The 26,751-nt window shown below is 34.7% G+C and overlaps 1 protein-coding gene across 2 annotated transcripts in view; it reads left to right on the top strand.

The window, feature by feature from the left end:
• LOC140441064 (tudor domain-containing protein 7-like) overlaps positions 1-26,751 on the top strand; it is a 105,409-nt gene that overhangs the window by 34,481 nt on the left and 44,177 nt on the right. For both annotated transcript variants that reach the window (XM_072531490.1, XM_072531491.1), the window contains exons 3-6: positions 8,294-8,480; positions 9,836-10,109; positions 21,404-21,670; positions 23,579-23,716. In XM_072531490.1, coding sequence (XP_072387591.1) covers positions 8,294-8,480; positions 9,836-10,109; positions 21,404-21,670; positions 23,579-23,716 — 866 coding nt within the window. The remainder of the gene's footprint in view (positions 1-8,293; positions 8,481-9,835; positions 10,110-21,403; positions 21,671-23,578; positions 23,717-26,751) is intronic.

The following is a 26,751-nucleotide window of genomic DNA, read 5'->3' on the forward strand; positions in this document are numbered from 1 at the left end:
TGATGTCTTCGTTGGTTATTCTGTCTCGCAGAATTATTCCTAACATGGACCGCTCCATTATTTATCCAATATTTATCGATTTTCACAAAGCCTTTGATACAGTTGAGCTAAGCAAAATATTACAAGCGCTTAAAGAATGCAGGCTAGATTATAGATATACTAAATTATTATACAAAATATACCTGCAGGGAACAACCACTGTCAGATTACATACTAACAGTAATCGCATAAAAATGGAACGGGGGGTTAGACAAGGAGACCCAATGTCACCCAAACTTTTTAATACGGTGCTAGAACATGCTTTTAAGAATTTGGATTGGATAACAAAGGGAATAAAAATAGATGGAGAATATCTAAACAACTTACGTTTCGCCGATGATATAATAGCTGAAGATCTAGGTATGGCAAGAGAGATGGTACAGGAACTCGTTGTGGCTACAGAAAGTGTAGGTTTAAATATAAATATCTCGAAAACAAAAATCATGACCAATTTGGTACCCAACCAGAACATCAGTATTGGTGGGAAAGAAATAGAACTCGTAGATAGATATAAATACCTGGGACATGAAATTATGATTGGCAGGGATAACCAGACTCATGAACTGAAGAGAAGAATCGGCCTTGGGTGGGCAGCATTTGGAAAACTGAGAGAAACTTTTAAAAGTGAGCTGCCCACGTGCATAAAGAGAAAGGTATTTGATCAGTGCGTCCTCCCAGTCTTGACGTACGGAGCAGAAACACTTACCTTAACAAAAGCAGCAGCTACCAAACTGAGAGTCACGCAGCATCCCTAGGACGTGAGTAATTTTTTTATGCTATCAATATATTGGTTAGTACGTGTCACGACCATCTCTAACATGGTATCGTCAAATAAACAGTTTCATGTTTCTAGAACTTTATGGAGCTTTTGCTGGCCTTATTCCGCCCGGCAACTTTTTTTATTAAACTTTAAGATTAACTTTTTGATATGTTTTGATACTTAAAGCGGATACGGATATTTTCGCCAATGCATGGATTCTATAACTTTTCACTTTTCTTCCTTGTACTGTAGCAATCCAATAGTCTTGATCGCCGTCTTCATTTTCGCTTGCAGATGAATTAGTATAGTTGCGGTAAGAAATCTGGTAGAACGGTCAGATTTGTAGGTGATGATAGTTCTGCTTTAAGATATAGTACGGCGGGTGATTGTTCTCGTAATTTAATGTGTAATTAAAAAATATTTATTATTTACTTGGGTATAACCGTTAAAGCAGTACAACAGGACACTCTATTTTTCTTTAAATTAGTTTATTTTAATAAATAACAGGTGTGTGTGTGTACAGAAAGAGGCATAGGCATATAATGCAAATAGACTATAGACTGACTACTTAAGTCGCGTTCTCCCGGTGCGATAGGGAAAATTGACGCAAAGCAGTCCCTGCGTCTCTTTCTAATGCAACGGATTTATCAACCACGTGACCTTCTCGTTGGTCACTTAGATCAGTGGTTCCCAACCTTTTTCCCATGATCGCCCCCTTAGACAGGTTTCACCAGTTATGAATACTACAATCCCCCCCCCCAATTAAATTGAAACAAATAATGAATCTATACAAAAGTTAAGTATCCTAATTTATTTATTTTTACATTTCGTAAAATGATAAATGGTTATATGTGTGTAAAAGAATTGTTAATGGCGTCCCTCACATAATTTCTTTATGTCTGGCTCAATGTTGCTTAATAACAACCTCAAATCCTCTCTTTCTATTATGTCCAGCCTATTTCTTTGTCTGTTTTTCAATATACACACAGAACTAAAACCTTTCTCCACTAGATATGTTGTGGGGAATGCCAATAATAATAATTTGATTGCATTCCACAAGATTGGATACACTTCTTTTATCCGCGGCCAAAATCTTTCGTATCCACACTCCCGAAACAAACTTTCAATTTCAACATCATGTCTCAAATCAATCAAGTTTTCTTAAAGAGAAGGACATACCGTTGAAACTTCCACGCTGAAAGGATTGATAAACCAAGTTGGCACTTTCAGACTAGTCAAATCTTGGAATCGGGACTGCAGATCTTCTTTCAGTGTTTGAAGGTGGAGGCAGTATGTTTGAAGATCCTCAGAATCGCCACAAGAAGATTTCAAGTTGGGGAATTTGGTCAGATCTCTTCTCTGCATATTTTCTTCAAAAATAGATAGTTTGTCAATGAATGCTCCGACTACTCCCTTCGCTTTGGCCATATTTATGTTCTTCCCCTGTAGTTGCAGGTTCATTTCATTTAATTTTTGAAAAATATCTGATAAGTAAGCGATGTAATTTCGCTTCTCTTGTAGTTCTGTACTCAGTGTGGGGTAAGTAGTATTAAGAAATTCAATAACAGTATCCATGAGACTGAAGAACTGCCTTAAGCAATTGCCTTTAGAAAGCCAGCGGACTTCCGTATGTAGTAGCAATGTATTAAATATCTCATCATTTTCTTCACAAAGTGTACGAAATATTCGATCATTCTTTGGTTTTGCTTTAATTTTATTTACCGCATCTATGACAAGTCGGAGAGAATCGTGCAACCTCCCACTCAAATTCTTGGCAGCCAAATGCTCTCTGTGAATGACGCAGTGAACACACAAAATTCCAGGTACTGCTTGTTTCAGATGTGCAATAAATCCCCGATGGCGTCCTGTCATTGCTGCTGCACCGCCAGTAGCACAGGCGATCATATTTAATAAGGAAATCTCTTTTTTCTCAAAAAATCTCCTAACGACCTCAAAAATCAATACAAAAGGAAGATCCTTTTGTATCAGTAATCAGACTTCTAACAAACAGCATTTCCTCGGCCATTTCTCCATTGTCGTCAATGAATCGGACATATAACAGCAGCAAAGCTGTGCTGTCACTCAGGGTACTCTCGTCAAGTTGCACAGTAAACTCTCTGCTTTTCAATTTGTTGCAGAGAACATCTTCGACATTCGCTCCCATTTCATCAATCCTTCTGGAGACAGTATTATTGCTGAGAGGAACTGCATCTGTTACTTGGCTGGCCTGACTGGGTCCCAACATAGTATCAACTATCTCTTTGACAGCTGGGAGGATGAGTTCTTCTCCAATTGTGTGCGGCTTGGCACTTTTTGCTATTAACAATGATACCTTGTAGGAAGCAAGTAAACCCTTGTCGTTTTTCTTGGTAGCTTTTGCAATCAATGACCCAACAGTAACTCGCCTTTCATACTTTGCCTTGAGCTCCTGTAAACGAAAGAAATACACATTCACTTTAATTATTATAAGTAATGGTAATAAAGTTTAAAAAAGGTTTTCTTATTATTTGTTTTATCTCAGTCTGACTTTTGGTAATAGAAAGTAAAAATAATTATAATATGTTGATACCCAGGTGCAGTTACGATCACTAAATAGTTTACACTTTAATTTTTACATTGTAATACTTTTGACGTTAAAGGTGCGTTTAAACGGGGTAAAAATTTAAAAAATAGGCTCCTAGATACGTAAGTCTGTAAACTATTCAATGATTCTAACTGTACATGGAAAAATTACATCCTACAAACAAAAGACTTTTACTCACCGCAAAATATTCGACGGGTCTGTCTGACTTCTCTGGATGAATCCTCTTCAAGTGATCCATAAGCCGAGACGGCTTCATGGCTTCGTTTGACAAAGATTTTGGACAAATGAGACACAATGGTAGATTCTTATTTCCTGGCAATTCAGTGAATCCATATTTCAAATACTCCGTTGAGTAGGGTAGATCGGGGCTAGTTGTGACAGGGGCATGTTGTGACAAATAGTTTTATAGACTAACCATAGGTAGCAGCGTCGCCCGGTTACCCAGAATTCCACGTCCGCATGTCCTCAGTCTGTTTGTGTAGTTTGGTTGTGATGCTATGCGTTTCTGCCGCTTTATAAAATTATATGTCATTTCGTTGTAACGAAGTAAAATTTTGCTGTTGTCTTTGAATTGTTATTTCACTTTCAAACCACAAGGTAAGAAACTTATTCTAGTTGTAGTAGATAGTTTGTTTATTTCTCTCTAGTAAGACACAGTTTGGTTTCTATACGACGTGTCAAGGTCTGTGCAAGTGGCTTTATGTAAAATGGCGTACGGTGGGGCTAGTTGTGACGAAAGGCTTGGGGCAGATTGTGACAGTGTCACAACATGCCCCTACTAATTTTAATGCATGTTTATGGGTTTGTTACAGATAATGGTGAGAAATTATAAAAGGAAAACGGAACGTGGTCGGAGTAATATAAACAGTTACGAGTCGGCTTCGTTAGATGTTAAGTCTGGATCGTGTAGTTTAAGGCAAGCAGCTGAAAAATATGGCGTTAACCGGATGTCCTTACTTAGATATATAAAAAAACAACAAACCAATCCAGATGGAGTGGTAGAAATGGGTTACAAAAGACCTCGAATGATATTTTCACAACAACAAGAAGAAGAGCTCTGTGAATATGCTGTTCAGGCAGCGAAAATATTTTATGGTATTAGCCCAAAAGAAATGAAAAGTTTAGCTTTTGAATTTGCTATAGCGAACAAAGTTCTTGTGCCTGAGAATTGGGTAGCAACAAAACACGCCAGTAATGATTGGTTTACAAAGTTCATGCAACGTAACAATAATGTGTCTATTCGTGTTCCTGAGGCTACCAGCTTAAGTCGGAGTACAAGTTTCAACAAGCACAATGTCGGACTCTTTTTTGATAACCTCGAATTAGTATTAAGTCAAAACTATTTTACAGCTAATGATATTTGGAATATAGACGAGACAGGGACTGGGACTGTCCAAAAACCGGTAAAAATCATACCGAAGAAAGGCGAGAAAAGAGTTGGTGGTGTCACTTCAGCTGAGAGGGGGACCAATGTTACTATGGTTCTTGCTATTAACGCAGAGGGTAACTCAGTTCCTCCTATGTTCGTTTTTCCACGTAAGTTTTACAAGGAGCATTTTGTACGTGATGGGCCAGTAGGTTGTTGTGGTACTGCTAACCCAAGTGGCTGGATAACAGGCCCGGACTTTTTGTTTTTTATGAAGCATTTTGTAAAAAAAGTAAGGTGCTCAAAGAAATCACCGGTTTTAGTTCTGTTAGACAACCACAGTGCTCACCTATATATCGAAGTCCTTGACTATTGTACAGAGCACGGTATTACTCTCTTATCGTTCCCTCCCCATACAACAAATAGACTTCAACCACTGGATGTTTCCGTTTTTGGTCCATTTAAGAAGTTTTTAAACGACGCCATGTGTGGATGGATGAAATCTCATCCTGGAAACACAGTCTCAATTTATGACATCCCAAGTATAGTGAAAACAGCATTACCTAAAGCTGTAACACCAACAAATGTTCAGGCAGGATTTCGTTCTACAGGAATATGGGAATTCAATAGAAACATTTTTAATGAAGAAGACTTTCTGTGTTCTTCGGTGACCGACCGACCTTTGAATAGGCCTATTGACATCGTAGATGGTAATGAGGAAGCCAGTGCTGGGCAGCTTAAAGAGTTTCAGCATCTCGATGAACCTGAACCGTCGTCATATTATGCTAACCAGCCAGGACCCTCCCATACCTATCAACCAGGACCATATCAACAAGGATCATCGCAGGCCAACCTACCAGGATCATTCCATGCCGAAGTTCTGCCTGTCAGCCCTATGGATATAAGACCTCTGCCAAAAGCTGGCCCTCGAAAAAATAAAAAACGCAAGAGCTTAACATCTGCAATTTTGACTAGCACACCTGTCAAGGAGACAATTCGCAGTGAAGAGTTAAAGAGGAAGGAAACAATAAAGTGCAAAGAGGATAAAATAAAGAAAAAATTATTTGACTCAAAACAACTGTTGCCTAAGAAAAAAGCAGCGCCAAAGAAAGAGACCGCAACAAGAAAAAGAGAAGACAGCTCAGAAGAAGAGGAAGAAGATTACTTTTGCTTAGTTTGTATGGGACCATATAAAAAGTCTAGGTTAGGAGAAGACTGGGTGCAATGTATGGAATGCAAGAGGTGGGCTCATGTAAAGTGCACAAAAGATGATCTTTATTATGTTTGTATAAACTGCCACTCTTCAGAACTACAAGTAGAATCAGCACAAATTGACGATAGCGATTAAGTTTTTTATTTTACTTTAAATTCACTAGATGTTTTTCTACACATTTGTTTCTTACATAAACATTTATCAAACATTTATGTATCTATACTTAACTATAAAATAAATTTATTATGGAAACTTTGTTATTATTCTCCAACTAAAGTTTATTATATTTAAAAATATTTACTGTCACAACTGTAACGATCCTATGATCGTTTAACAGTTCGAACCGTGGGAGTGTCAATATTTGCGCATCCACTTCTACAACGTGAAGTCATAGTGGGATTCAGGACGGCTATTTAAGGCGTGTGAATAGCGGAATTAGACAGTCTTGTAGCTAGCGCTCTAGGCTCCCTGACTCGCCGGTGTACTGAACCAGCGAGACATTCTGGACAGAGATAGTTCCGTATTGAGGATCATACTCTGTCCCTAACCAAGCGGAACCCATCGGTATTGCGTATTGAGCTGTGAGCATTACCGTGGATCTGCACAGAACCAACCGGGACAGAGATTTCCGTATTGAGGATCATACTCTGTCCTTAGCCAAGCGGAACCCGTCGGCATTGTGTATTGAACATTGCCGTGGGTCTGCACAGCTAAATATTTTGTTTGCGAGCATATACGGAGCTTTCTCTGAATTGAAGCGAAAGCGAGTATATTAGTAGTACTAATTAGTTCCTTTTCTTTTATAGACGTTTGCCGGGGAATATTCATTCATCGCGGGACCCAGACGGAAACGTAGAATTCATTTTATTTTTGTTTTATAAGTATACAACGTAGAATTCTTTTTTTTAGTTTTTATTTATTGTATATATATACTTAATAGATTTATTTTTATTTCAAACCTGTGTTTTACTGAGTCTGTCGCCCCGAAAGAGCTACCCATCACACAACCTGCCCCAAGTTCGTCACAACTTACCCCATATTGGGGCAAATTGTGACAATATGTGCATTTTGTAAAACTATTTACATACTGTAAGGTATTGCTTAAAAATTGCTGATGTTCCCAAATAATGATTCCCAATTAAAAATAGTACCTCATTAAAGTAATCTAACAGCCCTAAAAATTACGAAAAAAATGTTAAAAATTATTTTGTCCAAAGTGGCACAACTAGCCCCAGTCTACCCTACTGCCGGCACTTTTTTTTTAGGTGCTGACATTTTGAGAGCAAAACAAAAGAGTAATTAATTACACCTTATTGAGAAGGCAAAGAATAAAAACACTATCTCGCAATTCTCAATAAATAATTATATTGCCACGCGTCGACGTCTCTGTCCGCATTCTAACATTGTGACTAATAATGATTCTAATATTGTGACGCCTCGTGTTCGAAAGATAAGTGGTTATGTCCGAATTGAAAGACAGACTTAACAGTTTCACAAATAAATCACAGTATCTTTATTAAAATAACAACTCACTGAACACAATGACTATCAGTTGAAACAAAACAACTTTATATACCACAATACAAAACTCGGGAACGAAAGACTCCGCATTTGAAGCGACGACAACCTCGGCTGTTCGCTTTTTGTTCGAGTCAGATCGGCAGGAGCGGTACCTACTTCTCATCATTCTTATCCCACTTCTCTCTCTTTCTCTTTTGTGCGGATGATCGCACAATACGAAAGCTCGATCAAAGGAAAATGCAGAATTCGTTATAATGTATAATTATAACGATAATGTATAGAATTAAATTGTATTATGATTCATAGCTCTCTGTGACTAGACGAGATGTTTGTGTTATTATTACCTGCATTGGTATACATATATTTACTTTTTATTATCCTATGGATATCCGATCGAAAATATTGTATTTTTTTTCTCTTTTCTGATTTTTCTCAATTACCCATTTCACTGACTTAGATCACGTGGTCGATAAACCGCGAAAATTAGAAAGAGATACAGGGACTGCTTTGCGTCAGTTTTCTCTGTCGCACTGGGGTAACGGGCATGCGTTACAGCCATCATTCTATTTATAATATATAAGTATATGGAACATATATACACAAATATATGTAACCAACATAGAGAATATAAAATACATATTTTCTTTGTTATACAATCCTTACCGCTTAACAATTTAAAAAGGCTTAACAGTTTTGACATCAAGTCGTAAGCAATCTGACAACATTATCTATTCTTCAGTTGTGGTGCAACTAGTTTCTGCATAAATATCTTGTACAAAAAAAAGTTATTTACTTTTTCCATATTTTTAGGAGATTATAAAACGCTTGAAGGGGAAAGAATACCATTTGCCAAGTTAGGTTTTAAATCTGTCGAAGAATTTTTAAGATCTGCTCCTACATTGAATTTGATCAAAAATGGCGAAGGAGAAATTATCGTCCAAGCGCAGCGTTTGGCTGAATCAGCTCATATTGTCGATATGGTTAAAAAACAAAAACCGTAAGTACCATCAACTTATTTTATATAAAGGTAACAGCCAATGATAGTTAAATTATTTGTTATAAATATGTGGGTATGTATAATACTGGGATATACTATTCGCACCAAGGTGTCAGTCAAGGTATTATTTTTTATAACACAAACATTTAGTCGAAAATTAAATTTTTGTGTTTTAACAAAATAACTTTTACTTCATAAAATAGTATGGTAATGGTAGATCGGAGAAGGGCTCATTTGTGAGCCGGGTCCATTGTATCACCCCTATCAAATGGACTTGGTCCATAAGGACCCAAAGAAGATAAGCTCACTGGTTGATCCGATGGCGCTTCTTCGAGTAAACGGGACCACCGCAGTCTTCTCAGGATTAACCCCTTGTATAAATTCGAATGAACTTTGTCCGAAATTCTCAATCGACGATGTGAAATAATTCGAAGTCGAATGTTGTGGAGTAAATGATTTATTGCTAGCTCAAAATAGTAGACTCAACGTAACTTCAAAAAATAACATACTTGACTCATCAAAAAGGCCATCGACTTGTATCTTCGAATCGCGGTGAACTGAAAGGTAAATAACTTCATAATTAAAATATAGATATCTTTCTTCTTCTTCTTCTAATGGCGCTACAACCCTTTGTGAGTCTTGGCCTGCTTAACAATGTTCTTCCATTCTGCCCTGTCGGATACTTTCCTTCGCCACTGCCTGATGTTCATGGTTTTAAGATCCCTCTCTACGTCGTCTATCCATCTTTTACGGGGCCTTCCTCTTGTTATAATATAGATATCCATTACAATTAAATAGATAAAAAATTATATAGGGGTTTAATTTTTTGATTGAATACCCAGTGACTGCTCCCGGCACCATTATTCAACCAGCCAGAGGCCCATTTGAGCGACTTCGTGCACTGTTCCTGAGAAGGACCTCTCAATTAGTACAACTGTGTCATCGCCGTAAGCTTATGCATACATACCTTGTTGGAGCAGTCGCTGAAGATAGCCTTCGGCCACCAGGCACAACAGCAGGAGGAACAAAAACCCTCCTTTAGGGAAACCACGAGAGGCACGCACCTATCTGCGTCTGAGAAACCAGGGCCCGGGTCCACCTGACCAATCTATAGTCAACCCCACGTATTTCCGCAGCCTCACACATCGAGTACAAAGTATGGCTGCTCAGACTGTATTGCTTTCGATGCCCCTGATCACCCTGTAGAGTGTAGACAAGGTGCTGCAGAGCGTCTCACAAGCCTTCTCAGCCTGATGCATCAAAAGGACTGCTCCTTTTCGTATCCCAAAGCATTTTTCGTACTGGAATAAAAACTAACAAATTGTTATAACTATCTTTTTTTTTTATTATTTTAGACCCAAAAAGTTAAAACGCAGCCGTTTTGTGAAATCGGCTCCGCCTAAAAACTGGCGTTCATACAATTCTCAGAGGTATGACAAAAGCCAATTTACATCACCTAGAGTAGCTAGAGTGGCCCACAATCAATTCGTAGACTATAAACAACCTAAAGTAGCTTCAAAAGTAGTGGTGCCAGATCATTCGGCATTTTCCCACAACAGAAATTTGCCTCCCAGGTTACTAAAACAGACATCACAAAACAGCCGATTACAAGTAACTTATGAACATGAGGTAAGTAAATTTTTATTTTAATATTTAGTCTTAGTTAATATTTGCTATTTTAAAAAACTTACCAATAGCTTCATTATTTAATGCGATCACAGCTCATTACAAGACCTAAAATAAATTCAACTTCAAGCTATGGCCGGTGTAAACAAAGGCACGCTGGAAACACACAAAACATACAGAACCTTATACAGTGTGTAAAAGCCAAATGGAATAAATTCATTATTTAGGTTACTGTGTACATATTTATAAAAAATCCCGAAACACGTCAAATTTAAATTATAACTTGACATTCTTTAACGTGAAAATGCAACCCCTACCTTCAACCCCCTTAGAATGACAGGTACCCCCAATTTTTAAAATAGGAAGTATAGGCTTGTGATATATCGTTTGAAAGGTCTTTTCATTCTCCATTCAAAAATGTTGTCGCTTTCAAGTTTATTAAGATTAATTAAGATAAAATAAATTAAAATCATGTGGTTACCGAAGTTCGCGACAATACAATCAAAAACTAAAATGTAATGCAAAACGTAATAAAATGTAGAACACGAAAAAGAACTATGAATGTTAATGAAGTAGATGTTCAAAATGTTCACCGCGAACGTCTTGGCAACATCCTAATCTCAAATAAAACTGTCTTCTAACATTATTTAACATAACAGGCGTGATCGACCTAATCGCAAGCGTTATTCGTTCTTTTAAGTCATTTAAATCAGAAAGTTTAGTTTTGTACACATGGCTCTTCACATATCCCCATAAAAAGAAATCTAATAATGTAAGATCAGGTGATCGCGCTGGCCATTCAATCGATCCTCGCCTCCCTATCCACCGATTGGGAAATATTGTATCGAGGTACTGCCGGACATTAAGTTGGTAATGTGGTGGTGCTCCATCCCGCTGAAACCATTTCGTATTCGCTGGAACTTGAGGGTTTCCTGGATCAGGATATAAATTTGCCAACGTTGGAATGGCATCATTTTGAAGTAGTGCCAAATAATTGTTGCCATTCAAGTTGCCCTCAATGAAAAAGAGACCAATGGTATTGTTTCCTACAATCCCTGCCCAAACATTAACCTTTTGAGGGTATTGAGTGTGTTCTTCTCTCATCCAGTGAGGATTTTCCTTGGCCCAGTAGCGGCAATTTTGCCGATTAGCATGAGCGTTAAGTGAAAAAGTACACTCATCAGAAAACATAACGTCTTCTAATTGGATAATATTGTTATCCAACATGTCCATCATTTGCTCACAAAAAAAAGTTCTCCTATCAAAATCGTCTTCCATGAGCTCCTGAGTAGGTATCTACTTATAGGGATGCAATTTATTTTCTTTTAATATGTTTACTACCGGTGTATGGCTAGCATTGAATGTAGTGGATGCCTGTCTACTCGATGTATGTGGATTTTCCTGAAACTCAAGCAACACATCTAATTTGAGTTCATCACTCAGTGCATTGGCAGCCGCTTTTTTATCTGCCTTACATGAATAAACTCGCGAAACTGCTTCTCTATTTTACTTATTGTTCCTTGGGATATAGGCGGTAAATTAGGAAATTTCTCATGAAATAGGCGAGTTACTTCCTGTTATGTTCGGGTGTTATCTCCGTAACCAATCATTTGTAAAACTGTTATTTTATGCATTTCCGTTAATCTAACCATTTTTCAGAATTGAATTAAACGAACTTTTTACTTAAATTAAAATACTGACAACTTAAATAAAACAATTTACTAATGCGTGTTAAAATAACGTTGCCACGGAAATTCTTTAAAGTTTTTTAATGGTTACCATCTAAAAACCACATTGCTATGGTTTTTGTTCACTTTCTCATTATCAAGACCTAAACGGGAAATAAGTTTTGAGTATATTTTAGCGAATTTCGGTAACCACATGATTTTAATTTATTTTATCTTAATTAATCTTAATAAACTTGAAAGCGACAACATTTTTGAATGGAGAATGAAAAGACCTTACAAACGATATATCACAAGCCTATACTTCCTATTTTAAAAATTGGGGGTTGTACCTGTCATTCTAAGGGGGTTGAAGGTAGGGGTTGCATTTTCACGTTAAAGAATGTCAAGTTATAATTTAAATTTGACGTGTTTCGGGATTTTTTATAAATATGTACAGTAACCTAAATAATGAATTTATTCCATTTGGCTTTTACACACTGTATAGTTTGTAGACGTCTGACAGGTACAGATTATAGTACACCAATTTTTTAATTATAAAAATGATCGTGAGTTACTAAAAACAAAATAAAGTATACAAAAAAAAAAGTTTATAAAGTTACCGGATTTTTTCTTAACTTTCAGAATCTGAGATACCGCTGTCATCATTAAAGTTGATAATGATAGGCTCAATTTGTGCCTTCATGCCTTCAATAGCTTCATGGAATAAATTTTTAATGTCAGCAAATTTAAATGTTGTGTTATGCGCTGAAACATAATTCTTGACTTGCGCCCATACAAGCTCGATTGGATTGAGCTCGCAGTGGTACGGTGGCAACCTTAAAACTATTCGATTTGTGCTTCTTACCAGTTCATCTACCATGTACTTATTATATTCGCCTTTATGTTGTTTAACGATTTCTAAAAGTTGCACCTTTAACATCGTTTCTTCAAAGGGGGGACTGTCTTTTGAGCGAAGCCAATTTTGAATATCTGCCTTCTTTGTAGCCATAATGGGAATTTTTTCCAATTTTCTGGAATGGTAAGGGGCATTGTCCATTACAATTACAGCATTTTTTTCCAGTGTTGATAAAATCTTTTGAAGCCAATTTTCAAATGACTTCCCATCCATCTCCTCATGGTAGTCTCCACTTTTGCTTGACTCATAAGCCCACAGTGCATCCGGAACAAAACCATTCTTACTTCCGATGTGACAGATTATAAATCTTTTACCTTTTCCTAAAAGTAATATTAAATATAAATAAAAAATTGAAAGTTTATTTGAATTACCTGAGGGATTTCTTAAGCCGGTCGCCAGCCCATCCAAAAATGCACGTCTTGCAGTAGTCACAGAAGCATCCACTCGAACTTTTGGTTTTGTATGGCCAGCATTTATCCATGTTTCGTCTAAATAATAAATGGTTCTATTTCAGCTCTATCTTTTCTTATCTTTTGCAAATAATTTCTCCGCCATAGCACAATTTCATTTTTGCCGAGTAGCAAACTGTTTCTTCCACGTTTTTGAAATTTAAAATTTAATTTTCGTAAGAGTTTGTAAAACGTGGTTCTCTTAAAATTTGGTAAATCATTATCATTCTTTACATCTCTTAGGACTTTGTTAATTGTAGGAATTTGATTGCGGAAAAAATACTGATGAACCATTCTTCTTATAGCTGACTTATCAAAATCATCTACAGCATCTATTGATTTTGAACGATTTTGGTCTGTTTTCGGTGCAGATAATGTGTGGGTACTTTTATATTCTTTAATGACATTGAAAACAGTTTTCGAACACACTCCAACTTTATCTGCAACCCTTTGTTGAATGTCCGTTAACGCTAAAGTAGGATTATCTTGTAATTCACATTTGTATGTATTAACCATTATTTCTTTGGTTCTTATATCTATGTGATTTTTCTTAGCTCTTTTCCTAGGAGGACTTAAGCCGTAGCCGGGACCCGTTATCACATACCTTCGCGACAACATGTCGCCGGGATCAATTTGCAAAAGACGACAGGTGTGTCATCAGGTCATTTAGGTTTTAAAGATCTTTCAAAACCTCGTGGACCTCGTTAATACGCATGCCCGAAAAAATAAATGGACCCTAAACACATTTACCATTTTAATTTCATAGGAAATTAGGTGACAGGGTAAGAGTTGCATGTGCTAATGATGTTGAGTATTTCCAATAAACATGATATATTATGTTTCTCTAAAATTTTAATCTTAAACATTTCAGTTAGTCATCGCATTTTTATTTTATCTTACAGTGAAAGATGTAATAAAAATTTACGACTTCCCGTCTTCACTGCCGATAAGAATTGCTGTGTAAAAATGTAAAATATTTACATTGCACTAATTTGGCTTATAAATAAACCTTTTAAGAACTGAAAAAATCTAGAGGACAAATAAATAAATAACAAATCAATGTATGATAGAAAAATAATAGGTTTTTCGTTTTAAATTCAGCAAAATAATGCTTATAGAAGAGGTCGCTCATGCAAAAAGTGGTCCTAATTTATTTAACAGTTTTGTATAAATCCATTTTTATGTTGTGATAAGGGCCTCAAACAACTAAAAGCAATGTTTTTATATTAAATAAGCCCAAACTAAAGTATAAGAAACTGATAGAACAAGGTGTGGTGAATTCAAAAATAATTGTGTGTTTTTGAGCCTTCAATCATTTTTCGTTTTTTTTTCAGTTTTAAATTTTATTATAAGTTGAAAATGATCAACTTTAGAGAAAAATTCCAATTACCCTTTATTATTCAGAATGATCCAAAAAAATAATAATATATTAAAATCGATTGTTCACAAAAAAAAATATTAAAGCTATTTCACTAACGCAAAAACTATAGTAAAATTCATTAACCGATGCAGGAAGATGTAAACATTACCACGTGTAGGCCTGCAACAGGGCCGCATTTGGGATTATCTTTTTGTTTAGTCAGAATATATATTATCTTATAAAATACAAAATTTATATTTTAATTTTGCAAAAGTGCTCGACAAAGAACCTGATTGTTTTAGTCGATATCCGATAATAGGAACCATTTATAAAGGGCGAAAAACACAAGAATTTATTTTTTTTTGTCAAAAATTTTATGTACAGAGTGCCTGCAAAAAATATAAGTTTTATTTCTAATTTTTACTATACTTAGTTGTTTGTACAATTCTAAAAAGTTTCATAATAATAATAACAAAACAAAAATACTCATTACTCAATTATGTTGAAATAATATATATATATATATATATATATATATATATATATATATATATATATATATATAAACTAAGGTACACTCGAAGAGTGGTGGGTTTTTCGGTCAAAGTGGAGAAATAAAAGACAAAGAAGGTGGCTACTTCATCTATTTATTGAAGACGTTTCGCTTTCTGCTCAGAAAGCATCATCAGTTCATCTAAAAAGAACAATATGAAACCAAACATCCATAGAGAAGTTACAACAAAAGTGTGTTACCTTACAAAGACATGTAGCAGTCAGTGATGTTAAAAATATGAAAAAACTTACGAAACTGGACATTCAGAGTATATAATTCAGAGTATATAATTATATATAATTATATAATTATTAATATGTCGTGACTCGTCACTGTTAAATTATCTAAATCTGAAAATTTTGGGGAATGCATATGTAGGTACTATAAATATATCATCAGAACAAAACGTAAAGTCTATAAGCTCTCATCTCTTGAAGATATTCTCTTCGCCGCATCACAATGTCGTCTCTATCTAGTAAAAGAGCGTTTCTTCCTCTACGTTTGTATTGAAAATTAAGTTTTTCAATATTCGGTAAAATGTGGTTTTCGAAAAATTTGGCAAATCAGGGTCATAGTTCACCTTCTTTAAAACCTTATCAACGGTGGGTATTTCGTAGCTCATAAAAAAATTATGAACCAGTCTTCTAATTTTGGCATTTTTGTCAAAATCATCAATTTTGTCAAACTTCTTTTTCCGAGTCAGATATACTTTTGGTCCAGCGAATTGATGATTCGTTTTGTATTCCTTTATCACCGTAAACACACTTCTATCACAAACTCCAACTTTATTAGCCACTTTTTTCACAATATCTTCAACCACTAACCCAGGATTTTCTTGTCTTTCACATTTAAAAACATTTAAAATGATTTCTTTAACTTCAACGCTAAGAGGGCTTCTTTTACTTCGTTTTCGAGGAGGACTCCATGTATTTTCAACCAATTCATCAGCAGAATCAGTGGATGACATTTTTGGTTTCAATATCAGTTATTGAAATACGTGGTTATTGTTACAGTAATCATAATCACGTATAAATAGGGTCGTTATACAAATAAAAATATATACTTAAATAGTTTTAAATCGCACAACAAATAATTGATAATTCAACATTAACAGCATAAAAATAATTGATTGTCCTTTGACCATCAAGATGACTAAAAATATACTCACAAATCGATTCAAATTACAAAATTTCAATACCGAAATATAATACCTACTTAAATCGTGTCCGAACCTGTATGAGTTCCGACGACGTCGGCAGTAATGAAATAAAGATGGACATTTCGGTTAGTTTTTAAATATTCTTGAAGAACTGTTACTTGCATGTATGCATAAAATATTCATTCATTCTATGAATCGGATTATTTTTTTGCTTACTATGTATTCAGTAATAAAAATAATTTATATACTATGCAATAAACACTAATAGTTGAGAAAATAAAAAAATTAATAAAGTGTCATAATTATACTGTTACTTATCGGAACGAGTTAGACTCATTTGGAACATCTTTAACAATCATGTGTTAAATTTATCTTTGTTTATACGCCCTGCATCGCTTAATGAAAGTAGGTATAGTTCGTCTGGGTCTCGCTACGATAACGCACTGAAGAGAACTGCATGTTTTTAGCAAAATGTCTTTCTGTAGCGGTCAGAGAATAGCGGTTCTTGACATCGATTCACTACTCTCGATCAACTCGGTGGCGTTAGGGGCAAACATAATAATTTATTGAATTTGTTTAAAATATATAAAATAAATAAATAATAAAATTACTTTATTTAATTTTAAATATATTATTTAAATTTAAAAAATACAAAAATATAGTATGAAACTTCGCGCTAGTCTACTGTACCATCATTTTTTCTTCTCTCGATGCTGATTTTCTGTGTATATTTTTTCTGATACTCAAATACCCTGTTGCCAAGTCCTTGTTATGATATTATTATCAAAGAATATAGACGCATATAGAAGGACAGTTCAAATGGGCGATTTGGTTACGGTTATTATACTTCAAAACCCTCCTTAAGAGGGCGACTGCATAAACTCACACCGTGGTCGTCGGCTTAAAACCATCATGAAAGATGTAGTTAGGGGGAAGTGGGAAATGAGTACGAACCGAGCTATTTATTTAACTTATGTATCCAAACCGAATCAAATTTCGATGCCATTGATTTGTAAACTGTCTTTTTTTTTGTTTTTTTCACAATAAAATCTTTATTTTTAGTATATTAAATTTTTAATTTTAAAACTTAAAAAGGTATGATATTTACAATATTCAAAGTATTCAATTTCCGAAACATTTTTAAAAAATTTCAAAATTTTTCAACCAAAAATTTCATTTTCTCAGGACTTTCATCAAACTTTTTAGACAATTTTCGAAATTATTTCATTGAACAATTTGTCCTGTTCAAAAGAGTATTCAATGAAACTTTTTACTAAATTTTGAAATTTTCCATTTCGCCGAAACTTCCAAACTTCCATTTCGTCCATAATCCTTTAATAACAACAAAAAGCATTCCTGAATTATTTTTTAAATATATAACAGTAACTTTTAATGAATAGTCTATATGAAAGCTTTTACGTTGTATGGGTACTATTTAATCTTGTTTTAAATTAACAATTACTATAGTTTATTTTTATGAACGAGAGAGTAATTAGCATAATTTTAACTGGTAGCTCCGACCACTCCATGGGCGTGCTCAAGATTAATTGAAAAATTACTTTGAATAATTGTAAAAAATAAATGAATTATTTCAGTGTTATAAAGTGTTATGTGTATGTAAACAAAAGTGACCTCTTTTATCACACACTATATTAGAACTAACTGGCCTACATTAAAAAGGGTTTTAAAAAATTCACATTTTTTTTAATTTTTAAAAATTACAAAAGAGAAAAAGAGTTTTTAAAACCGTCTAAGGTATGTTAAATAGATGAATAAAAATATTAATATAAAACTTACAGCTACTTGTTACAAATCCAAATCAGATTCAGAAGATGAACTTTCAGAACCAAGATTTATAATAACTGGCTCGATCATTTTATCAGTAATATTGTCCAGCTTCCACATTTTTTCCTCTTCTTTAATAGTGTGATTTACTGCCTTTTCCCAGTTTTCAGGTTTTACATTATTTACGGCCTCCAAAAACAACTGTTTAACATCATGAATTTTAAAAGTGGTATTTTTTCTTGAAACTTCACTCTTTATCTGTGCCCATACCAGTTCAATCGGGTTTAATTCACAATGATATGGTGGGGATCTAAGTACTGTCATTCCACGATTTTTGGCAATTTCATCAATTTCGTATTTTTTAAATTTTTCTTTATGAAGGGCACACAACGAATAAAGTTCCTTTCTTATAGATCCGGGATGGTACGTTATATTTTTTGAACTCAGCCAATTCTGCAAGTCTTTTTTTAACCACTTGGTTGTGGGCAGTCCTTCTATAAGTCTGGAGTGATAACTTGCATTATCCATTACTATTACACAGTTCTTAGGAAGAAGATCTATCATTTGTTCGAACCATTCTTGAAAGACATCAGCGTTCATGTCTTCATGGTAGTCACCGGTACGAGTTGATTCAAAAGTTAATAAACCACCTTCAACAAAACCGTCTGAACTGCCAATGTGTACTATTATCAGCCTGCGTCCCTTTCCTGATGGTGGGTTTAAACCAGTAGATAAGTTATTTACAAAAGCGTGCCTTTGACTTGTAACAGTTTCATCCTGCCAAAATTTATTTGGTGTATGACCCTCGTTGATCCATGTTTCATCAAGATAAAATATTTTTCTTTTTTGGTTTCTCATTTCCTTTATGGTTCTTAGAAAATGTCTTCTCCATATGACAATATCGCTTCTTTCTAATAAAATAGACTTTCTGGGATTCTTTTTCCAGCGGAAGCCTATTTCTTTTAAAAGTTTCCATAACGTACTTCGACTCATTTCTGGGTAATCCTTATCATCTCGAACTGAGACAAGAACTTTATCCAATGTTGGAAATTCTTGTCTAAAGAAGCATTCATGCACTTTCCGTCGAAGTCCTTCTTTAAAATGATATTCTATTTGAAATTTTGGTTTCCCTGGAGCATTACGTGGCATTTGAAAACTACCACATTTCTCTTCTTTAATAACTCTGTAAATCGTAGATTTCCCAAGTGTACTGCTAACTAACTCAACGGTCTCATCAACACTTTCACATAAACGTTTGTCTGTAAATGATTTAAAACAATTAAATATTAATGTTTTTTCATTAACTGTTAGAGGACCAATTTTTCGGCGTTTACACGGCACTTCCAAATTTTCCATAACACTAGTATACACAATAAACTGCACCTTTCAACTGAAGTACCTACTTTTAGTGAACTGTTAAGAATTTTGAATACGCCACTTGGACCTTCCTACAAAATGGAAAAACCCACTATCACATTTTCTGTGGAATAAGTTTAGAAGGTAATTATCTAGTCAATTACTGTCGTAGATTCCTGGAATTAAAGAATTAAATGTTTGATTGTTGAAACCCTTACTTCGTGGAATGCACTCATTTCAGATAAAATAAAACGTTTTATTTTATCTAAAGAATTAAACTTTATTTTGCAAATAGGCAAAGAATTAAACTTTATTTTGCAAATAGATAAAATAAAACGTTTTATTTTATCTAAAGAATTAAACTTTATTTTGCAAATAGGTAGGTACTTATTAAAGTTTTATTGGTTATATATAACCAATAAAATAAACATCTTACATTTCTTGCAAATTCATTAGTACCTGTTAACCTCCCATCACTCCGACACTGGCAACCTTATTTAGGGATTAGTAACCTCACAACTATTGTATTCTATTCTGCTCCAACCTTTATACCTGGTGGTCATACTCAATTTAAAATTGTTTTGCTATATACTTCTGTAAACTTGTTGACAAATATCTGTTTTTCATTGAGTCACCCGTATCAACAGTTTAGGGATTTGCATACATAATTTATTGTTTTATTACTCTCTCATACATAAAAATACACTATAGTAAAACATAATGTTCACAATGAATAAATATTGGTGAAATTATTACAATATAGTCATAAATTGAATTATGACCAGTCTTCTGTGATAAGGTCTTGATTTTGCCTCTTTAGACGGGTCCTGATGATTTCTCCCTCAAGTTTTTTCTTGGGGACGCGGGTGAGGACCATGGGGTGCTTGGGCATATTATTTGAATCAATTATATTTGAGTTTACTCCATCCCACAGGCTCTCAATAGTCTTCACCACTTCAGTTGTCCATTTTTTTTGTATACTCGGTTAACACGGTTAACTGAAATCAGATAGGAGCCTTATCAAGTGCTTGCTCCAGTTTGTTAATGATCAAATTTGCTTGAACCCGTTCTAGTTGAGTATCAGGATGGTATCTGCGTGCACCACCATTCTTTCTGGTGAAAAGAATTCTGAATACTTTTGTCAGGGTGCTTTATGACCTAGTCTGCTCGTTAGAGCTCCTTGGTTTCTTAGCTACTCTCTTACGAGGGATGTGATGGTATTCTCCCGAATGGGAGATTATTCGTCGGATGTTGCTGATTTGGTTTTCTTGGGATTTGCTATGGTCCATGTCCCAGCAGCCATTTTTGCCTTTTTTCAAACCTTCCTTTGTTAAGCTCTAGTGAGGCTTTATTTGAGACTTATTTTTTTTTTTTTATTTAAAAATCCGAAATTATACTTCACAATTTCGAATTTTCAAATTGTAAAAAATAATTCTTTGGTGTATGTGCTAAAAAGCAATTCTAGCGTACTAACAAGATCAAGAATAATTGTTTTTTGATCGAAACACCTTACAATTTTTTGAACTTTCTCTCCCGGTGATTGACTTTTAATTAATTTTATTTATATTTTATAAGAAGAGAGTTTTAATTATATTATCTGTAGATTTGTACATATTTCAATTAAAAATTTGAATCATAATATTTTTTCTACAAAGATTCATTTATTAAAAGTTGAAATAATATTTTATTTTCTTCAAAAAAATTTATAAAACGCATGCATTTAATGCTATTCTACGACCACGCGGCATCTACATATAAAAATATCTAAAGTTGCATTTGTTGCCCTACTCTTTCTTATTTTAGAACCAGTAATAGCGCTGACATGACCGCCCCTAGTGGTACAAATAAGAATCTAAATTCATGATCAACTTCTATTGTTTTGTGTATAACCTTTGTGACGTTGAAAAATGACAGTGAAAAATCCTTCTATATGCGTTTATATTCTTTGTTATTATGCTGTAATATATTCCTTTAATTTAATACATTTAATTTTCACAGATTACTATATCTTTGATATCTTTAACTCTATGTTTAATATGGTCAAAATTTTAGGAGGTATTCACAAAAAGCAATACGGCTTTTGTTGCGAATACGTTACGAGAAGTGCGTAAGGCCTCTTTGGATGAGGAATACAACAATTCCGGTTCAAGTAGACGAAAAATGATCACCAAAAAGATGTCGGAAATCAACTTGGATAGGGATAGTGGAAATAGCAGTCCGATTAGCGATACTACACCTCCGATTAGCGATATTATAACTCCACCGATTAGCGATATTATAACTCCACCGATTAGCGATATTATACCTCCACCGGTTAATGTAAGTTAAACAAAATTACAATAAATTCAAGTTTCTCTTTTACAGGATTATAAAATATATGAAAAGTAGGAAAATATAAATTAGACATTTCAGCAGCAACAAAAACTAATTTTTATATAGCGATTAAATAATCACTAAATAAATTGATTTAAACTTTTATTTGACAAATGTTTTTAATATTTGTGTTATTGTTATAATCAGGGTATTTTATGTGTTCTGTGATAAGGAAATTATAAATAATATAATCAATTAACAAATTCCTAAGAATAATATATATTATACATGTACAGTAGGGCGTCGATTATCCGAACTAATTGGGGGGGACATAGGTGCTCGGAAAACCGATTTGTTCATCTTTAACGACAAATATATTTTTAGATACAATATTGAAGAAAATTGAAGATATTTTTAAGCGTTAATTACTAACACTTAAAAAAATCTTCAATTTTGTCTGCCGAAGCAAGCCTACCCGTTTACGAGCGGCTAGGTCGCGTATTTTTTAAAGACAGTTATTTGATACTCGTCAATTTCAGCTTGTGTTTCAAACCAACGCAAGGCCATATCTAAGAAAGTAAAAGATGCTGAATCATCAATTATGTTTTCATCTTCATTATCTAAACTTGCAGTTTAGGTGAGGTGCTAGATGTGGTGTCAGTTTTATCATTCATTTGCTCTATAATTTCACTATCTTGCATAATTTGGTACCCGGGATCATCATCGTCGAAATCCGTCCATTGTTGAACTTCTTCATCATATTCGTTGCAATTGAGTTTTTTTAGCATATCTATCATTTCCGACTTATCTTCCTGTTTCTCTTTTTCATATTCTCTTTTTTCCACTATTTCACTATTTTCCAATAAACACAAAACTTAATTTCACCCTTTTTTAAAGTTGTGCTCTTTTACACTGTTCCATGCTGCCACGGTCATGTAGGACGCGTCCTTCAAATCAATTTTTCCTTGATTTCTTATCAGGCTTTTTTCTCCCTTCTCTTGTTTTTCCAAAAGTAACTTACGTAACAATTCTTTTCTGTAACAGCATTTGAAAGTTTCAATAAGGCCTTGATCAGTGGTCTGTAATAATGAAGTCACATTAGGTGGAAGAAACATGACTTTTATAAAATCGTCTTTTTCATTTAAGATGTCACATGATGGATGAGTTGGGGCGTTATCAAGAAGCAATAATGTTTTCTCTCTTTTACCATTTTTTTAATTGATGGGCTTTAACGGAGGGTATAAAAGTTCCTATAAACCATTTCATGAAAATTGTACTATTCATCCAATCACTCATATTAACGTGTTTCAAACAACGCGGTTTCTTGTTTTTACCAATGACAAGCATGGACAATCGGTGGCTGCCCTGCATTAGCACAAGCTAAGGCAGTGATACGATCCTTGCTTATTTTAGGTCCAGGTGCTGCTAATTCACCCCGTGACGCAAGTTTTTCGTGGCAAAGCTTTCCAATTGGGTCTAGTTTCGTCTGCATGGTAAACGTTTTCTAGTGCGTAATTTTCTTCCTTCAGTAATTCACTCAGTTTTATTTTGAATGACTCTGCTGCTGATGAATCAGTAGATAGTTTTTCAACTTCTCGAAATTTCCATTTCATGTACTAGAAACAACAGAACCTTTCCGTAACTTTACGCAGATACCTGCTACTCGGATCTAGAGAATACTGGCCTCTCCTCAGAAATTTCATCGTCTTCTAGTGATGTCCTATTTTTCAATTTCCTTAATGCTTCTTTACTTTTCCTTCCTCAATGTTTATTTCTTCGCTTGTCGTCACTTATGGTGTTGGTACTTCTGTTGTCGGTACTTAATTATCGGATCAAAAAAATAATTTAGGATCTGTTATTTTAGTTACACTACATACAATACATAATATTTAATGATTTTATTGTTTATTTCAGGTTCCACAATTTGTCCTTACGAACAATCCAAAAGTGGATTTGACAAATTTTGTAGAATTTTATAAACTGGGTAAAATTGAAGTTAGCACGAAATGTGTGAGTACAAAGAGGCTCAATATGTATACTTGTAAGATTACGGTAAGTCCTTATAACAAACAATTTGTTTAATTCAGATTATTCGTTTTTGAAGCGAAGCTTCTATTAATTGAAGGGGTGAGTGGATGAAGGGAGTAAGTGACATTTTTTAAGAAAATGAGTTATCCGCATGGATGAAGGTGGTAAGTGCTAAATTAAATTCTCCACTTATCCCCAGCCTTCTATGATTTAAAATAACTGAGATAGCCAGCGTATGAAGGAGGTAATTGACCATACTACTTTAAATATCTAGTGAATGAAGGAGGTAAGTAACAAGATAAAGTACTTACTTCCTTCATCCATACCACAAAGAATAAAAAGTTTTGAACTACAAGTAAATTCCATATGATGAGATCGTTGCTCTTCCTGAAAATGGAAATGAAGAGGCTCTTAATTTGCCCACTAAAACCAAGAAAAAAATATTTCCACTAAAAGTAAAAGTAACTAGAAAAAGACAGAAAAATATTAAAGAATGGAAAGTGCAGAGAAAGTGGTCTGGCTTACATTTCTAAAATAGGCCAAGTAAAACCCGCTAAAACCATTAACTCGTTAACGAAGGGGTGGCCGTTAGGTATACAAAATGTCAAAACTGACCATAATTTATTATTTTGATTTTTGAAATGTTTCATAATTTTTTTTATAGGAAACGCAAAAAAGATTTTACTAACGAATGCGACAAAGCATGTAAAAAGCTTGAAAAAGATACACCAAAAAACTGCTGCTGCGTTTCAATTTAAACTTCGTAAATCGTTCTTAAAATACAAAACATTAATAAATTTAAAAAAAACGTCTTTTGTCGGTGACTTCTTTGGAAACACTTTTCGCTTCACCGCAAGTTTTTCCACAGGTTATTTCATGCCAGGCCTTAAAACGGCTCATCCACCCACTCGATGCTTTAAAATTCTCATTACCACCTAACGCCTGCGAAAACTGTGATGGTTTTTCTTGAAGCAGTGGTCCACATTGGAATATTCGCAGCTCTGTTTACGGAAAACCACTTGGCCATTACAGTATCGAGTACCTTATTCGATTCGAAGAAGAATCAGCATGGTAGATAGAGTGGAACTTGAAATTCCTTTTGCACGGTAAACTTCTGCTTTCTTCTTACTGTTCTCAACCTTTAAGAGTTATAAAAACTATCGAAAACATCTACCAAAGGAAGAGCGTACAGAATGGGAAACAAAGAAATTATATGACAAAAGCAAAAAAGATATTATATGACAATCTAATCTTACAAAGATGGCCTGGATCAGGAATACAAAAAACAAAACATGGATACATATACTATTCAGGTGGAACCGACCCAGAACATCAATATGGAACTCCTATATTAGTGTCGAACAAAATTGCTCAATCAGTCATAGACTTCATCCCTCTAAATGATAGAGTAGCAATGTTGAAATTACAAACAACTCACAGAAAACTAAATATTATTCAGGTCTATGCTCCAACAAGTGACAAGTCAGACGAAGAAATCGAAAAATTTTATAACAACATAGATGAAATAATGATACTGACAAAAAGAGGTGAGATAACGATGATCATGGGTGACTATAACGCTAAAATTGGTCGCGGTGCTGAAGAAGACCACATAGGAGCATACGGTCTAGGTACCAGAAACAATAGAGGAGATAGACTTGTACAATTCTGCGTAGAAAATAATCTGTTAATAGCCAATACCTTCTTCAAACAACATCCTAGAAGGCTATACACATGGAAATCACCTGCAGACAGAAAAGACAGAATTGTTAGAAATCAAATTGACTTCATTTTGCTCAATAACACCTTTAAGAAGTACATACAATCTACGAAAACATACCCTGGAGCTGATATACACCATGAGAGGAAAATGCAATACTTGGGTCATGTGTTGAGAGGCGAAAGATATGAATTACTTCAAGTTATATTGGAAGGAAAAGTACAGGGCAAAAGATCAGTAGGAAGACGCCAGAACTCGTGGCTGAAAGAACTGAGGAGATGGTTCGACCGCTCATCCGCAGAGATCTTTCGCGCAGCAGTTTCCAATACTACAATTGCCATTTGGATCGCCAACCTTTGAAAGGAGAGAAGAAGAAGAATCGTACAAAACTAAAACAATAGTAATCAGCAAAGAACCAACCAGATGTAAAATAGAAATTGATGGCATCAGTATTGAACAAGTAATGGAAATAAAATACCTGGGAATTACACTGTCCAGCTGTGGAGACCTGGACAAAGAAGTGAGAGATCAACTACAAAAATCAAATAGACTGGCAGGATGCCTTAACAACACTATATGGCGAAACAGACACATTAACACTAAGATGAAGTCAAGCATTTATAAAGCTAGTGTAAGACCAATAATGATATATGCTTCAGAAACAAGACCCGATACAGCCACAACACAAAGGCTACTGGAAACGACAAAACGGCTACTGGAGGTGAGAGTACTGAGAAGAATTACAGGATATACGCTGAAAGGTCGAAAGAGAAGTGAAGACATTAGAAGAGAATGTAACGTGCAGTGTATAAATGAATTACACTAAATAGAAAAAAAGGATGGAATAACAATATAAGCAGAATGGGGGAGACTCTAGTCGTCATAATAGCGAGAGATGTCACAAATCGGCAGAAGAATCGGACGACCGCGCAAAAGATGAATTGACAACCTTCCATAGAGGTATAAATCCGCCGATGAACAAGCAGAATTGCTTATAAAAAGGAGGAAGAAGAATTTTTTCTTAAGTAAATGCTTTTCTTTTAGAAGTCATAGTGTATAATCTGTGTAACCTACAATATAACTTTCAATGGGCGAAAACACAATCACGAGAAACCAACGATAAACATCTACGACGAAAGACAACTGTGAAATGAGGTGCTTTACCACTGAAATTTTTTGTGATGCCTCTTACATAGTTTATTAGGTGCCGATGCTCGACCTCGAGATTGACACTTTGCCACCGTAAATTATAACACTTGAGAATACAAATTTCCTACAACATTCAATATCGGTCCGTAGATGGTAGATAAACAGGAAGAAGTTGACAGGCGGTGGAGTT

Source organism: Diabrotica undecimpunctata, chromosome 5 (genome assembly GCF_040954645.1).
Source record: "Diabrotica undecimpunctata isolate CICGRU chromosome 5, icDiaUnde3, whole genome shotgun sequence".
Classification (NCBI taxonomy): domain Eukaryota; kingdom Metazoa; phylum Arthropoda; class Insecta; order Coleoptera; family Chrysomelidae; genus Diabrotica; species Diabrotica undecimpunctata.